General features: G+C 35.8%; 3 protein-coding genes across 5 annotated transcripts; 1 reads left to right on the top strand and 2 right to left on the bottom strand.

Moving 5' to 3' along the window:
• The first annotated feature begins 851 nt into the window (after positions 1-851).
• Positions 852-7,827, top strand: LOC124410070 (serine-rich adhesin for platelets). 2 transcript variants are annotated; one of them, XM_046888189.1, is made up of 10 exons: positions 852-1,189; positions 1,293-4,458; positions 4,693-5,134; positions 5,595-5,873; positions 6,003-6,153; positions 6,248-6,421; positions 6,556-6,823; positions 6,908-7,060; positions 7,208-7,350; positions 7,440-7,827. In XM_046888189.1, the coding sequence occupies exons 1-10, from the start codon at positions 966-968 to the stop codon at positions 7,720-7,722; spliced, it is 5,283 nt and encodes a 1,760-aa protein (XP_046744145.1). In that variant the 5' UTR covers positions 852-965; the 3' UTR covers positions 7,723-7,827. The 2 variants fall into 2 exon arrangements, with proteins under 2 accessions (XP_046744145.1, XP_046744144.1); XM_046888188.1 differs by having other exon boundaries at positions 1,293-5,134.
• On the bottom strand, positions 5,715-9,124 carry LOC124410073. Its single transcript, XM_046888192.1, has 4 exons — positions 8,446-9,124; positions 8,121-8,384; positions 7,834-7,998; positions 5,715-5,765 (listed from the first exon to the last, which is right to left on the bottom strand). Exons 1-3 carry the CDS (start codon positions 8,627-8,629, stop codon positions 7,859-7,861), a joined length of 588 nt encoding a protein of 195 aa, XP_046744148.1. The 5' UTR covers positions 8,630-9,124; the 3' UTR covers positions 5,715-5,765; positions 7,834-7,858.
• Positions 9,125-12,013: 2,889 nt separating this feature from the next.
• On the bottom strand, positions 12,014-16,668 carry LOC124410071 (serine/threonine-protein kinase Pink1, mitochondrial). Of its 2 annotated transcripts, XM_046888190.1 has the most exons (7): positions 16,374-16,667; positions 15,456-15,730; positions 14,409-14,944; positions 14,119-14,241; positions 13,479-13,896; positions 13,305-13,403; positions 12,014-13,221 (listed from the first exon to the last, which is right to left on the bottom strand). In XM_046888190.1, the coding sequence occupies exons 1-7, from the start codon at positions 16,486-16,488 to the stop codon at positions 12,967-12,969; spliced, it is 1,821 nt and encodes a 606-aa protein (XP_046744146.1). In that variant the 5' UTR covers positions 16,489-16,667; the 3' UTR covers positions 12,014-12,966. The 2 variants fall into 2 exon arrangements, with proteins under 2 accessions (XP_046744146.1, XP_046744147.1); XM_046888191.1 differs by lacking the exon at positions 14,119-14,241 and having other exon boundaries at positions 16,374-16,668.
• Between the last annotated feature and the right edge of the window lie 212 nt (positions 16,669-16,880).

The raw sequence follows: 16,880 nt of genomic DNA, 5'->3' as shown, positions 1-16,880 counted from the left end.
AATAGGCAATATATTACAACATTATTGTGGGTGAATCCGGCATCAAAATTAATCATATTCAAATACGGCTGTGAGAGTATAGTATACCGATATACCGGTTGTATACGTCCGCATGTGCATATGTGCTATTTATTATGGCTTTCTTGGAAGGATACATGCTTTATATTCATGTCTACATTACAAATTTATTACTGAATACTATTGAGAACAGGAAAGAATAGAAGAATAGTTCGTTGAAACATGTAGTGAAACCATTTCCTAAAGAAAACCAAATAAAGAATATATGCGTTCAATTTATAACAGGATGAATCATTCGTGGGAAGATAATTGAGGGCTCTTGGAATGAAAACTATGATGATATCTTGTCGTAAAAAAAGGAAGCAATCGCGTAGATTTAAAATCACTAGGTAGCACAATATAACACTTTAAACAAGTAAAACCTAGTTGGAATTCGTAATAAAAAAATACGAATTATTTGAAAAATGCTCCTACATGTGCGCCTAATTCGTAACTATCGAACCTGCGTTTCACGCCTGAGAGTCGGATAACATTCGGCTAGGCGTGTTGAACAAAAAAAAGTTTTCAAATAAATGGAAATCGTGACAGTAGAATTTAATGAAAAATAATACTTTGCCGAATTCGCGAATCACGAAAGCAAGTTTTTTTCATTCAATTTCGCATTATAGACGTAATCCGCTTCTGTAACTCGATTGGTAAATAAGTTCTATAATATTTACTAATTTCGTAATGGTAAGTACGGCTCGGTTACCGAGATGCATTGCTTCGAAAAACCAACTTCATGCCAGAGGGCGCGCTGAGGCTTTGTAAATTTGAAATCGAAGATATAAACAAACGGATGCAGAGTTAATCATAACCTCTGAGAGTCAGTTTATAAAATTGAAATTTAGTTCATCAGTGGGGATAAAAAAAAATTGTATTCTTTCTCATGTGAGATAACAATCAAAATGATCCGCAAACCGCCTTTGAGGACTTATCAAAAGAAAAAAGGTGCACAATCGTCATTTAGTTATTCACATACAACATCGCGAGAACCTCATTTTTCCAGTAAGAGGACATTGAATAAAACAAGAAAAAGCAAGCATGCTCTTAGTCTTGACGATGTGGACATCGAAGAACTCAGCTCAGCTTACTTTGAAACCACTTTTGATAGAATTGCCAAAAACGCAAGGTGAGTGTTAATTTTTATTATCAGTGTTGCATTATGTTGTCTATTCTGCGAGCACTTCTACTCATGGAAAATTTTGTTTGACATTTCATGCTTTGAATTTCAGACTCCCAACGCCACCCGTTTCGTATAATTCAATTGTAGACATCAGCAGTGATGTACCGCCGCAAGAGTCATCATTTGTGAGGAAAAATGTGTACGAATTGTCTCTGAAAGGTGATCCTGCGGTGTCTGGAGCCGGTAAACGAGTCAAGCGTAAATTGATTCGATCTCGCGCAGTGCATCAAGATACCGAAGTGATTGTAAAAAAACGTCTGAAACATGATTTGATTAATGTAAGCACAAAAAAGTCCAAAACGGTAAGAAATGCCAAAAGAAAAGTATCTGCACAGTCTCGTATCAACGCATCGAATGCTAAAGCAAAACTTGCAGTTCAAACAAATGACTCAACTTTGAATAACTCTGAAAATTGGTTTGTACCGCAACCAAAGACACGTAATCGGACAGCAAGAAACAAACAAAACCAAAAAAACAGTTATCTGTTGAGAATGAAGGGTACTATCACGCCAATCTCAGACTTATCTTTAACCGAAAATAATATCAGTCAAAGTTACAATGCCAAGCTTAACAAGGTGAAAAATAAACCTAAAAAAAAAATATCGAACAGGATTAATGCTGATCGAAGAAATTTGAAGGTCCTTAATTACGATGACACATTACCAAATGATCAAAAAGACTTCCCTGAATTTGAAATAAGTGACAATAGAGTTAAAGACGATGGCGTTGGAAAACTGCAAGGCATAGACGAGAATAAGGAAAATCTTTTAACCAGTACCGTTTCATATGAGATGCAAGATAAGGCTGCAGTTAAAAATTCATTGAAATCAGTACAAGTTGAGAACTTTCAACGACATTCAACATCACAATCAAGTGAAAGTGACTCTACAGATTCTAATAAGTACCGTAGAATTTTAAACCGCAAAGCAGCCAAAAAGAAAATCCAAACCCATTTAATACAAAAAAGTGGGACTCCAGAATATACAAACGCAGTGGATAATTCTAATAACATTTCGAATATCAGTCGCCAACCTTGCAGTTCGACAATATCTGAGTATCATGTTAGAATGAAGAAAGATTTTGTCTCCAAACCTCGTTCCTATGAACTCCTCAACTGTTCAGCAAAAGAGGGTCTTGTGTTGCATGAAAATAAATTTTCCGCAGCATCAGAAGCTTGTAATACACTTGCATCTGAGGATCTGTTTCAAACAAGCATTTCAAACACTGCGTCAAACATTGAACCACAGTCTGACGGTATCAAACCTTGTACAATAGAAATTACTGATTGTGAAAACAAAAAACTTGTGAATACGTTAAAGCAATGCGATACAAAGCATTCGTTATACTATCTGAAGTGCAGCACACCTATAAGTGCATATGTAACAATTGACAGATCAATGAATCGTCTTTCGCCTATTACTCTCGGCAGTGATATGGGGCAGAGGATTGAAAAATTCCCAAGACAACAATACACCAACGAACTTTCAGTTATGAATTCTAATCGTACGCATAGTAAAATTGTTGAACAAGATTTAGGAGTACAAAGAGTAAATGCACGCAGTGGAAATGTAAGAAGAAAACTCAATGTTTCATATAAAGAAGATGATTTGTTGAAACCAGACAATCAGTATTGGGAACAAAATGATGTCCGAAAAAAACTTGTTAAAAATTCTGTAAGCAATGAAGATTCTTCGCACGGTGCAAAATCAGCACAAGTACTTTCTCCGACTTCTCGAGTTCAAGAATCTCTGGAGATTCTGAAATTGGATTCTGAAAATTCGAATCCTAAACTTGACGAAGATCATATAAATAATCGTACTCATAGTACTGGATCTGGTATGATCTCTGAAAATACAAATAAATATGAAAACACAAGTGAATTTACAGGGAAATCGAAGGATACCCATGCGCACCTGACACCCATTGGCATCATAACTACCCGCAGCGGAAGACAGCTCAAACTGAGTATGACTATGAAAAAGAAGTTTTTTAATGACTCTAACGACCCCAAAATCCATTCTAATCCAGGTTCAGATTTATACCCAGAATATGAAATTATAGATAATTCTGAAAATCCGGAAAATTGTGTACCAAAAATTGAAATGGTAACAGATCGTGCTATCAAATGTTCAGAATTACAATCTCCATCAAAACCTAGTACTATTTGTAGTGTAGACGGTCTCATTTCCCAAGATCTGCCTAACGCACTTAGAAATGTTTCTGCAAAAATATCTGTTGTAAATATGTCAAATAATCTAGCCCCAAGTAACTCCAAACATAACAAATCAGTTGATATTCGTGATTCCAGTAATTGTAAAGTCATACCTGAGATTGAAAGTAGCGAATTTTCATTGCAAAATTGTGAAAATCAATCCAGAATTGCTGAAGGCAAGAGAAATAATACAAGTGTATATGATGAAACGGGTTCAAGTAACATAACTACTGCATTATCGAATCGAGAGATTTCGCAAAGCATTGTAAATTCTACTAAAAATTTTAATTCTTTGAGCATAAGGTCAAACAATGATAGTGAATCTGAATCGTTGGTAAGTTTCAAAAAACATACTAGCGTTAGTGATATGGTTTGGAGTACTATAACAGATGGTGACAATAGTAAGCATACAACAAGCAATACAAATGAAAATACAGGGAATATTTCAATGTCCGACTCCCAGGAGTCATCTATTAGCGATGATGACAGTAGCGCAGAATGGAGTACTATATCGAATAGTGAACATGAACCACACAAAGAAAGTACATTGAGTAACGAATTATCAAATTCTCTTGAACATGTGACAAGTTCAAATGAAACCCGACTTGATGAAGGTGTGTCAACTGAGGATACAAACGAGGCATCAAAATCTACAGAAAATCCATCTTTGAATCTGACCGATATCGATCTGAGCGAAAGATTGAATTTATTATCTAGTAGAATTAACATGCGCCAACGCCGTAAACGTTTGTTAAAACTTGAAGTAGAAAACATGCCACAAGTTGATGAAGAACCAGCTGCAGTTCCGACTACCGATGACACAAAATTAATTGAGTCATTTGGTATGGTCTCAATAAATGCATCTGATTCGAGAGAGAATTACAAGACTAAAGAAGGGGTGCAATCTCCTTATGAAGCCAGACCAACTGACTTGTTTGTCAAACCAATGGATGTAAATTTGAAAATAAACTGGCAGCCATTGGTACTAATTGAAAAATTAAAGGAACCTATAAAGGTTGCTTCTAGCAAAAAGCAAAGTTGGGGCTCAGGGCTTTCTGCGATTCGCGAGACGGATGAAACGTTATTGATGAATGTATCTAATTTGATAGAGGATCACAAGACTGAGGCAGAAGCACAATCTCCTGATGAAGCCAAAACAACTGACTTGTTCAAAAAACCAATAAATATAAATCTGAAAAAAAACTTGCAGCCATTAGTATTGATTGAAAAGTTAAAAGAACCTATAAAAGTTGCTGCTAGCAAAAAACAAAGTTGCAGCTTAGAACTTTCTGTGGTTCGTGAGATGGATGAAATGTTTCAAGCACGTACAAGGGATTCTAATGAATCCAATCACATGAAAATGGAAGATGCAAGAAGTACCTGCAATAAAAACGAGAATTTAAATTCTCGAGCTCAAAACTCTAAAAGAAGTAACTTCACATTCAATCCAAATGCTACTCGTATATCAGACTCTGATTGTGTTAATGCCAAAATGGATGTGACTGAACCAGGAATAATTGGTAGACAGTCGGTGTTTTTAAAGCCAGGAAAGGAATGGACTCGCTCTTTGTCCATACTCAATAGTATCCAAGATAAATCAGACTTAGACATACTGAGTACTGGAAAAGGAAAAAAATGGCGAAATAGCGTGCAGGCAATTCTCGATATGCAACAACAGAGTAAGTATGAAAAGAACCCTTCTTTGACTACCTAGCGGTTGAAGGAGAACCTAGCGGTTGTTTTTTGTTTTAAAAAACATCATCCCATCACTTAAAATCTTAACCCATAAGTATTACAATTTTACTATTTTATGCTATACTATTTTGGACTTTTTTTTAAATATTTTTATATACAACGTATCAGACGTGAAGAAAGGAACGCGGTATTAATTTTTTTTAAGAAACATGGAAAGAGAAAAATACTTGGATCGTTCTGAAAAATTTTGAAATTAAATTTCTGGTAAATGGGTGAGTCTTGATCAATTTGGAAGTCTTGGAAGTTATTTTGATATAACTTTTTAAATATTTTCTATTCGTTTTGCATATTGGGCATCAAAGGCCTTATGCTTATAGATTACTTATTTTACGCAGTCTATTTTAAAGCAATATCTAATAAAAATCATCTGAATGTGTACCATAGGACTGATTCAAAGTTGTCTGGGAAAAAATGAGGATGACAAAGAAACGGAGCAGCGCTCAAAGGCGCTCGATTGCACTTCCATATCGGATAGAACAACATGTACAGAAGTACAAAGTATTGGATCTGCTAGTCCGAGCAGATTCATTCGGCGAATGTCAATCCGTGTAGTCCCTGAAAATAAGAAGCTGAGTCATATTGAAGATACATCCTTTCTTGAAGCTTATGGCATATCCGCTAGTAAAAGTAGAAAAACACTGTCTCAAAGATCAAATTTCAATCGTAAGGCTCACTTTTTTATACTTAATATTATTTTTAAATTTAGAAAATCGATTATAAATGAATAATGTCAGCGTATATTATTCACTTTTGTTACCCAGAAATTTATATTCATTTTATGATTTTACACAGCTGATAGAAAGACTCTAGTTGCTAATGTGCAGTGCGAAGCTGTGGAAATCGAAACAATTGAAAATGAAAATCTCAGAACCGCAAGAGATGTCGTTTTACAAAGATGCTGTCAAAAGGATTATTTGCCTTTCACTGAATCTTTCCCTGAAGAGTGAGTAACTTGTTTTGTTCAAATCAATATCTGTCAAGAATTAGAGTGCGTTTTAATCTTGATATTTTCATTTCTCCTGGAAATTGAATAACAGGTACATGAAGAGATGTCGAAAAATTGGCGAAGGTGTCTACGGAGAAGTATTTCTTTACGACCATAACAAAAGAAAATCTGTCATAAAAATAATTCCAATCGAAGGGAACGCACTTGTAAATGGTGAACGACAGAAGAAATTTGATGAAATCTTATCAGAAATAGTAATTGCAAAGTAAGTGTCATTGTCATTAGTAGTTGAGTTCCCTTTTTCAATTGATGACACATATCAAATTTTTTGCAACAATTTGCCAGACTATTGTTTTACCTAACACTGATGATCATGCGACTGATAAAACTGATTTTTAGGGAACTGCACAATCTACGAAACGGCGAGACCTATCAAACTGATGGATTTGTGGAGGTAAAAAATATAAGATGTATCATTGGAAAGTACCCTGAGAAGTTAATCGAATTGTGGAAAGCGTACGACGATGACAAAGGATCAGATAATGATTGTCCTTCGATGTTTGATGAAAATCAATTGTATATAGTATTAGAGCTTGGGCATGGTGGTCAGGACCTGGAAGCTTTCGTATTTCAATCAGCTGTCGAATCCCACGCATTATTTGTACAGGTAACCCAATGGATGTGTGAATAGTGTCACTGTGCTAATTTCTTATATACATAGTAAAAATACAAAATTACCACTTGTTTACAGACAGCATTGGCATTGGCAGTTGCTGAACAATCTCTGGAATTTGAACACAGAGATCTACATTGGGGTAATATTTTGATATCGCATACCAAAGACTCACGAGTCGCCTACAAACTCAATGACAAAGTTTATACATACCCCACCAGAGGAATGCAGGTAATGCATTATAACTTACTCTCTGATAAAATTTCACAGTGATCACCGAATTGTATTTGGAGTTGAAATAACATAAAACAGTCATTTATCAATAATGAAATTACCTCAACGACATCCTACATGAATGTAATGTATATTATCTTCCAGGTCGCAATCATAGATTTCACACTGTCGAGAATGTCTTACGAAGGCTGTTGTATATTCAATGATTTAGCTTTGGATCCTGCCCTATTTACAGCCCAGGGAGAATACCAGTTTGAAATATATAGAATGATGCAAGACAAGATTGGGTAAGTGTTTATGCCTGCAGATTTGTTTCAAATCTCCCAATAATTTTTCATGGTGATCTTACAATAAAGCACATTTTACAACGTTCCAGAAATGATTGGCAAAAGTTTGAACCGTACACAAATATTTTATGGCTACATTATGTTCTTGATAAAATGATCACGGCATTGAGATACAAACGACAGTCGACCAAAGTGCATAAGGAGGCAATTTCCCGGCTACAAGAACTGAAAGATATCGTTTTAGATTATGAAAGTGCGTTTGACTTTGTGACTAATTGTGAGAAAATAACGAACCTGCAGTGCAAAAGGGCGACTTTGACAACCGTCAAATCGTCTCAGGTGCAATCCGATCAATTTGACCCAGAAAAATAACACTACCTTACATACTATCTAAGTTTTATAAAATTTATGTATTTAAAAAATAGTAGGCAAAATATTCTCAAAATATGTAAAAAAATAAATTTTAATAAATTTGGTATTTACCGAGAATTTAGTCATTGTACAATTTTCAGTCATTGCAACACGAATCTTCATCGTTTCCAAAACACATTGTTTCAAAGGTTGATGTCGGCATTGATTTTGATACCAGACTTTGAACATCACATACCGATGCTTCTTGTTCTTCGTGTATTTTGCCCCTCTTAACATCTGTGGTGAGACATTGAACTTAATGTCAAGTAGTCGTTTTATTTTCTATGATTCTTCCGGATACGTTTTTAAGCACATTTCCATACATTTGGGTATTGATATCACCGATGAAGTGTATTTACCTAATGCCGCTAGATCTGAATTAAGAGTATCTTCACTCATGTTGATCCACCTGAGTATGTGCTCCTGCATTTCGCTGTCAACCCGCTCCAAGATCAAGGCAATTTTTTGCAAATGGTCAATCCCATCCGGATAGTCATGCAGCTCATTTGATTTTGTTGAAATTGATGATGAAGCATATTCCACATCTTGAGCGCCACATTTACAACAGTTACAGGTAATCGGATGTTCATTACGATCGGACATTGGCAGATCTTCGTTTTTGCCTATGAGAATACAGAAATTTAACATACGTGGTATTGGACAGTTTTGGAGCGACAAAGGTACCTTTGCACGGCAGGCAATAACAACATGCGCAATCATCAGGGTGGCATGAACAAGACGGTCTCGGAAATATAGTCACGTCCGACTGATATGTGCTCGGTTTCCTCAAATCAATTTCATATTTACACACACTGCATGTACAAGCTTCGGGAATGATATCCACACTCGATGAGGCCAAGGAATTCATTAATTGATCGTTTCCACACTCGCAACACACGCAATCAAGTGGGTGGGTCTTATTTATCTATTTCAATAGGTTTTATCAACTTATATTGAATTGATGAGTATTATATCATCCTATGATAAATTTGGCAACTTCAAAAAACAAGTCACTGCTGCTCGACACATGCACTAATGACTATCATCGACAGCACAATGACGGAATGAAAAAAATATTAAAATTATTTTGTTCGGCAAGTACTGGATATCTTCTGTCTTCAATGGGGACAGGGTCGACGTATTTAAAGTGAACTTTAGGCACAGCTTTCCCAGACAATTTGTTCTCAACATAAGGTATCTGCAGCGGTTGCGGATGAGAATAACGTGGAACATCATAATAGCGTTGTTTATAATGATCACTTGGATAGTGAGCGAGATACGATTCGTGATCAACCCTGTAAGGCTTAATATCAATGTTTTCTTGCACTAATACACCAGATACGAGCATTCGTTCTACAATCTGAAATTATAAACCATATGAATTTGATTTTACCTCGTCCACAGGAGACGAATTACAATTGAATCTCACATCTGGGATTCACCTTGGCTGTATGATGTCCCAAAGGATTACCGAACATTCTCAGATACCATAAACGCGTACTTTTTTTAATGGAGTCGAGTATATCCACTGCACCATCATCTGTTATTCTGTTGTATGAAAGGTCCAGCATTCTGATTTTTGAAAATGGCATGCCAAGACTTAGCGCGCTGAATGCGATTAATTAAAATAAATGGAACGAATTAATACTGAGAAATATAGACTCAATTTATAACTGTATTGATAAGGAAAGCAGTTACCTAGCACCTTGACTAGTGATGATGTTGTGAGCAAGCCACAAACCACTGATCGACGGTTTTGTCTTCAACCAGTTCCCAAGATGCTCCATTCCGTGATCTCCTATATTATTATTGCACAAGTCAAGCAATTGCAATGTTTCGTTGTATTTGAAGTCCTCTAACATTATCTCGATGTCATGGCAGGAAAAATTAAATTTTTGTAAATGCAACTCCACTAAACACCTATTGAACTGAATACATTTAGAAATTGAGAACAAATTTACCAAGAGTACAATAATATAACTATGATATATCTCAATATATTTAACAGGAGTTCTGCATTCAAGATTCTTTGCATTGATTTTCATGAGGAACCAATGAATATTAATACCAGTTATTTTCAGCTTTACACACCGATCAAATCAATAGCATCGATCACATGAACTACTTCACGTTGTATAATGAGTTAAAACTGAAATGGAACTCCAGCGGAACTCCCATATATCACAGCGTTTATATGAAAATTAATTTTGCAGTATAATTTATTGTGTTACCCGCAACATGCATCCGATAACGCTGGCAAAGTGAGTACTGTCGAAAATATACATGTAACCAGGGTTTGGTCTGCTAAGATCTAATATTTTAAGCGTCTTATTGCATTCCTCCTGGTCCCATCTCATCACAGTTGTGAAATAAACCAGACTCGAAGCAGTCTGATCAACTTCAGCCACATCTAAATATCTCAAGCAGGAATTCTTCAGTAACATCAAAGCTACTTTCTTTGCACTCTGAAAACATTCCATGAGATAAAATTTTTCTAAAAATTTAAAACGTTATGCAATTTGCATCCTAATCCTAGTACCTCAACTCCAAACTTGTTCCCATTAAGTCTAAGGGTTTTCAGTGGAATCTTATCACCATCCTGACATAAATGGTTGATACCTGGTGCAGCAATATTGTTATTTTGCACATTAAGTCCTAGTATGTGCTTATATGCCTGCATATTTTAGAATTGAATATAAGTGAAATTTTTTTATTTTACATTCTGTCAAGTAATGGGTCAATTCTATATTTACAATAATGTAATCGACCAGGTTGATAAAGCCAGCACAGTGAATGTTGTTGTATGCTAAATTAAGAGAAACGACGTCTGTATTGGCACGTAAGAATACCATTAGATATGGCACATCCCAATCTTGAAAGCGTCTCCTAAATTTTATTTGATTGTTTGTAAGTTTTTTACTGTCAAGTGTTCCCTGCATTGACTGATGAATCAAAACTTTCAATGCTTCAGACAATATCAATTAACATTCACTATACATATAGTTACCCAATTCTTGGAACCAAATCAGACCCCTGCAAGATCAATCTCCGTGTACCGTTATACCATTTTTCACAGAAGCATGAGAAAAATAGACTATTCATTATTATTTCTCCTTTCACATCCTTTAAACGTTTCGGGATATCCGGTAATATCGCATAATTGCGATCATTATATAAATAAGGAGAATGCTCATGTTTCCAGGGAACAGTAAAATCGCTTTTTGCACAACCGGGACAATTTGCACAAATTGTATCGTCAGTGCATTGATTTGTTATCTCTGTGCTGTTTTCTGATGCGATTTCTCTTTCCTCACATGGGCCAACATTGATAGTGCGAGAAGCTTTCGAAGGTGGAGTGCTTATTATCATGTTACGATATACATCAAATGTTACATGTTCTGACATTATGACTAGTAATTCTTTTCTTTGCAAGTTAATGGTTTATCTGACACGTTGTCACTCCCAGTCTATTTCGATAAAAAAGAATCAATTTCGGACTTAAATGTTTTGTTACTATTCCATGAAGTATGTCTGTCATATCAATGGACGAAACTCTATTTGATACATACTTCAAGTGATGTTATTTGCGGTTCATGAGACACAATCTAGTTCGATATTCACTGAAAAAATCGAATTTTTAGTGTGAAGAAGCGAATGCAAGAACTAAGAGTAACTGAGGAAGTAGAAGAAGTGCCTTTGGATGTCATGTTTGCAGGTAATCAATCAATATTGACTCTTCCTTTCATATTACCACTAAATTACAGTTGCTTTCACACATTGTTTTATAGTGATAAAAGCAATGACATTTTTTTAGCATACTGTCGAATGGACCCACTTTCCAATTCAAAAAGCGAGAAATTGCTGCCGCTTTCACAAAGCGATAAATGGCTAGCCTCGGCTAAAATTCTTGATATGAATAAAGTCACAACGACTGACACTGGATTGTGCTTTTTTAAATTCCACAAACGTGCCATTAGTTTTGAAGATTACCTCATATACTTGGAAGACTTGGCCCAAACAAAGGGTTTAAACATTGAAGATATGAAATTTGCAATGCAGAGATGTGGAAAGCCAGTTCATCCACTAGATATAAAAAAGAAAAATAAATTATAATCGTTAGATTCAATACACGCGAGATACAAATATGCAGGATATTCTTCAAGACAGTTTTCTGCAGTCTCAAATTATATGGTCATTGAATGTGTTGTTAGCACTGTTGTATACTTTGTACAATAATTATGAAACAGATACATAAGAGCACTTTCCACGTATGTTGTATTCTCTATTTGGATTCCAGTTCAATTGCAAATGGATATTTACATCTCATATACAAGTTTTCATCAATACAATGAAATAATAACAGCCAATTCAATATAATTTCCCTTAAAGCTAGATTTTAGAACGTGACAATTTAGAGAAATATACTCTGTATCAACATTCGACTAGTATTTCGATGAGATATATTAACCAAGCTCGAATAAATGATATTACGTAATTCGTCACGAGCTCAATATTTCAACAACCTCTTACTTATCTCGATACAATCATGTGTATCGCAAAGCAGTTCCGCAGTATCTTGACACTTTCATCCATATCTGCCAGTACGACAAAATTCTCAGTGTTCAATTTTATAATAAGACAAATTGTTTATTCAAGGAACCTTATTTCTTTCACGTATTCAACATACTTTTTGTAGATTAACAATGATATAAGTAGAATAAAACTTGAAAAACAAGGTAATAAGTTCAAAAATCAAGCTGATATTATCTCTACATCCTTTTCAAAGGCACTTTCACCACAAAGGGGAGACTGACATAACATTATTCTACAGTGCCATTTTTTTGTGCTTCGCGCAGTTACAGAAAAGAAGGAAAAATATTCTTCCTCAAGTCAGAAAATTTATGTACAGTAAGATGAATAGTAGAAATAACGTAGAAATTCATTTTCGCCTTTTTTCCCTCAACGTAAGGATTGCGTTGTAGTGCGACAGCGTTTAACCACGTTAGGTATACCCAATAGCAATATGATTCCCAGACCAACATTTTTGTAAAGTTTTCAAGACTATTGAATAAATAAATAAAATTTATCGAACTTCAAGAGATAAAGCACATATACTGAACTCTACCAGCATATCACGTTCTATCAATGCATCAGTATACAATAATCTAAGAATCATCTCTTGTTTCCTTCCAATAATACTAGAGTTTAAGTGTGGTTATGAATCCACTTCAACGCGTCCCTGACATTTATCAGCGAAACCCTACTTAAAAAGCTGGCTATCAATTGATACTCGGGCATTGTGCGACGTCCACATGATCGCGTAGACATTTGCCGAGTATACTCACGATTGGAAACGAGATCTTCGTTGATTTTCTGAGAAAATTGATTAGATGTAGAATCAGTAACTTTTCGCCCCTCGCAAAGAACTTTGGTCGTGAGACACAAAAGCCATTGAAGAATCTTGAACAAAAAAATGATAATAATAAAAACTACAGTATATCAACACGTGAAATTTGAAGTTCAAAAAGCAGAACAACTCTTACCTCATTACTTGACGGTAATTTACTGTCACTACGTAACCAAGAACTTGGTGCCCACAGAAAGAGTTCTATAATGGTTGCCGCCGTATCGGGGCTATTTCTCTGTAACGGAAATGAAAGTGATATTAGTTTTAGAAAATTTTTGAAAAAACTCCTTTCTCTCGACAAAACAAATACCTTGTACATGCTTGTGTTGAGCATATTCTTAATCAACGCCACAATAACAGGTGGTATCACTTCTGGAAGTGGCGGCAATTCCGACTCTACGTAGCTGTGGTTCATCAGCAATGGTTTTTGTCCTTTTTCTCCATAAAATGGATTCTTCTGACCAAATATTTCGTATGCAATAGCCCCTGCGGCCCACAGATCAGCTTTTGTATAATTTAAGCTAGTGAATGGTCCTGGTTCAGCATTGACGATCTCTGGAGCCATCAGTGCACTGTTTCCTCCTTTGTCAATATCGTGAGAACTATATGGCAAGTAGAGACCATGAGTTTTGTCTGCCAAGCAGCATCCAAAATCAGTTATTACCAATGACGGGCAATTATCACGCTCTTCCGAAAGGTCCAGAAGAATATTGTCACTTTTGAGATCCCTGTATTTAAAAATTTCACTGTATTAGTAAATGTACATCATGTATATCATATTTTTAGCAGTTCAAAATGTAAATTAGAAGCAGCATGAAGAATTCACGTTATTTTTTTTTTTGGTGAACGAACATTGAGGTATCCATTCGTATAATAACACACATGATATAAGAAATACCTACTCATCTAAACTGAATGAAAAACGTAATCCAACACTGAATATCCCTTACCTGTGTGCAATACCTGCTGAGCACATATGAACAATCCCTTCCAATAGTTGTGCTAACAGCAATATCGATTTTCGAACGTTTAATTCTCTGCCCACCATATATTGTTTCAAGCTGACATCATACCTGAAATACAATATCGGTATTGTCATTGGAAATCAATACACTATATTGATATTTCATTTCGATGTTAGATAACATGGAATATGACACATAAAATTCCAGGTATAGATTTTCCAAGTAGTTTCTCTTATTTATAATTTTACAAGATACAAATACGGAATACGAAATACCTTTTCATCAGCAAAAAGAGACTCATATTCCTTCCAGAGCCGTTCGGGTTAATCCTAGCTGGAAGAGCATCAGGATACATTTTCGACGATCCAGGTAAATCAGGAACTCTATCGGCAAAAACACAATACATAGCGACGATGTTTGGATGTGGAGGAAGAACTCTTTTGTTGTCAGCCATTTTTTGTTCCCACAAAGCCAGCTCTTCATTCTGACAATGTTTTCTAGCTGGTACAGTCTCTCTGTACATGGCCCTTAAAATAGCTGTTGCATTAGACTCTGCATCGTAGTTAAACATCATTTTAATAGCTAATGGAAAGCTAGACAGATCCTTATTAATGGTATCAACAGTAATTTGAGAGTCCTGTTTCTCTTCAGGGTCAATCGGACGAGTGGCGTAAACAACTGCTGAGCATCCTTTGGCTATTGCTGGTCCAATTACAAAATCCTTTAAATCAACTGGCTTGTCTTCAATCGTCGTTGCTTCGTAATTCTGGTCGTTCTTTGGAGTGTTCCATTGTACCTTGGACACAGCCTCCTATGAATGAGGTAACAGTTGATTACATAACATGTTAAATTTATTACAGCCTATAGACGATTTTCAGAAGATTTAGGCTTGGTTTTTATTTTAAAAAAATTTCGTCTCAATATCGAGCCTTTCTTTTTCTGGCTTAAAAATTTTCACAATCATTCATTATGGTAAGATTTTACAAAAACAAGTGTGTTAAAATAACGTTCAACTCACATGTGACTATCCAAAATCCCATTTACAAAATAGTTTCAAAAGTCAGATAAGTTTGAACTTGGCAAAATGATATATTTATGAACAACATAAAGTGTGAATAATAATCACAAATAAACTGAAATTTGGATAAGAGCCATTTGTAGATGACATCACCATGTCTAGTGAAGCTTTAGTTAAGGGTTTATTTTTTGCTCTCAATAATACTATAAAATATTCAATAAAGTTGTGTTTCAAAAAATGAAATTTTTTTTCTTTCAGCAATGTAATTTTCATGTTCCGAAAAGTAATCTGTAAGTATACATACTCTGATTTCCCAGCAAACACCTTCCAGCTCGTCATCTTTCGTAAGTATTCCTGTACCAGATGCGAGCGATACGCCAACAAGAGCAAAGAATGGTCTTGAATCTCCAAATAATAAACGCTTCGCTGCACGACGCCGTAAATCTCCTGCGAGACTATTGGTCACTCGCTTCAAAACATTGTCAACAAATATTCGCCGAGCTTGGAGTCCCAGGAATCCGAGGTGTCTCCCTGCAGCAGAGACATTACCACCCGTGGGCAGCTGGCCCTGGGTCTTACCTAAATCAAGAATTGTAAAATACACTAGTCATAATTTGGCAAGAAAATAAAAAAAATTTAATTTAATGGCGGTGAAATGTTTATTAGATTATGGTTGCAGAGTAGAAAAAAATTTTATTCTGTGATTCTTTGTGTCATTCTTAACGTCAAAGTACTTTATTCCTACGCTCTTGCATAAAATGATGTTTCAAGTGGAAAGTATGGAATAAAACAATGGGAATACACTCTACACTTAATTGAAGCACAAGTAAAATCTAACATTTTAATGAGCATCAGTCGCATTAAGAATATATAATCACATGTAAATTGCAGAGTATATAAATTTTACCGAAACTTGAAAATGCGTTTAATCGCAACAACGAAGGTGCCTCGAGTGATTATTTGACTGAAAAAAAAAAATTAAAACAACGATTCGTACCAGCCCTGAGGTTGGAAATGACGTTTCAAATGAATGCAGTATTTACATATATACATTCCAAGTGCGACATACCTATAATGCGCCGTTACGTTGCATGGGATAACCTAATGATAGTGACATGGTTACTTGTGAGGATTGCCAGCGAATTGGTACTGGACTGATCCGATTGATGTGTCGAGTCGATTTGAGTATGATAGTCACGGGTAGATGACAACGGGCTCTTACCTACTACCACAACGTGTATTTTGTTGCCTTGCGTGTAATATTGTGGATTGCGTACTGAACGGAGAAGCACACGACCATTTTGCAGGAGACGTTGCGCTGCCGTTCGTAACGACATTTCTCCGCACTCGTGGGCCGAGAGAGCCCGGGCGGGCCCTAACCCAAACGAGAAGAGTTTTAACTGGAAAATTTTGATCGCGCAATTACCAAGAGTCCTCGAATACTCGGCTTATATTTTGAAGAGTTCTAACCCGTCTTTGCTCTTCAGTTCAAAGTTCACCATTTGCAATTATCACATTACCCGTCGACCAACCTGCTTTTATTAGGATCCGATTGGACGAAATTAGTTTCCATTTTGCGCAGGCTCGAATTCCGTGAGAACGCGGGAAAATATGAAATTCCTTTGTGAAACTTGTTTTGCAGTCCGTTGACGGGAGGATTTAAAGACGAGTACTGTTTACATGGTTGACATTCTGATTACTTGTTACACTTAAAGTTGAAAACAAGATA

This window comes from Diprion similis, chromosome 8 (genome assembly GCF_021155765.1).
Source record: "Diprion similis isolate iyDipSimi1 chromosome 8, iyDipSimi1.1, whole genome shotgun sequence".
Taxonomy (NCBI): domain Eukaryota; kingdom Metazoa; phylum Arthropoda; class Insecta; order Hymenoptera; family Diprionidae; genus Diprion; species Diprion similis.
The sequence above is the reverse complement of the archived record's forward strand: the minus strand, read 5'-3'. Positions and strand labels throughout refer to the sequence as shown.

Coding starts and splice junctions, on each gene's coding strand:
- LOC124410070 (XM_046888188.1), top strand. CDS start 966: ATGATCCGCAAACCGCCTTTGAGGACTTATCAAAAGAAAAAAGGTGCA. Junction 1,190..1,292: donor AGAATTGCCAAAAACGCAAG/GTGAGTGTTAAT, acceptor TTTGAATTTCAG/ACTCCCAACGCCACCCGTTT. Junction 6,824..6,907: donor CCCACGCATTATTTGTACAG/GTAACCCAATGG, acceptor ACTTGTTTACAG/ACAGCATTGGCATTGGCAGT.
- LOC124410071 (XM_046888190.1), bottom strand. CDS start 16,488: ATGTCGTTACGAACGGCAGCGCAACGTCTCCTGCAAAATGGTCGTGTG. Junction 14,945..15,455: donor GTGTTTGCTGGGAAATCAGA/GTATGTATACTT, acceptor CCTCATTCATAG/GAGGCTGTGTCCAAGGTACA. Junction 13,222..13,304: donor AATTACCGTCAAGTAATGAG/GTAAGAGTTGTT, acceptor TTTTTGTTCAAG/ATTCTTCAATGGCTTTTGTG.
- LOC124410073 (XM_046888192.1), bottom strand. CDS start 8,629: ATGAATTCCTTGGCCTCATCGAGTGTGGATATCATTCCCGAAGCTTGT. Junction 8,385..8,445: donor TTATTGCCTGCCGTGCAAAG/GTACCTTTGTCG, acceptor GTATTCTCATAG/GCAAAAACGAAGATCTGCCA. Junction 7,999..8,120: donor TTCAGATCTAGCGGCATTAG/GTAAATACACTT, acceptor GTCTCACCACAG/ATGTTAAGAGGGGCAAAATA.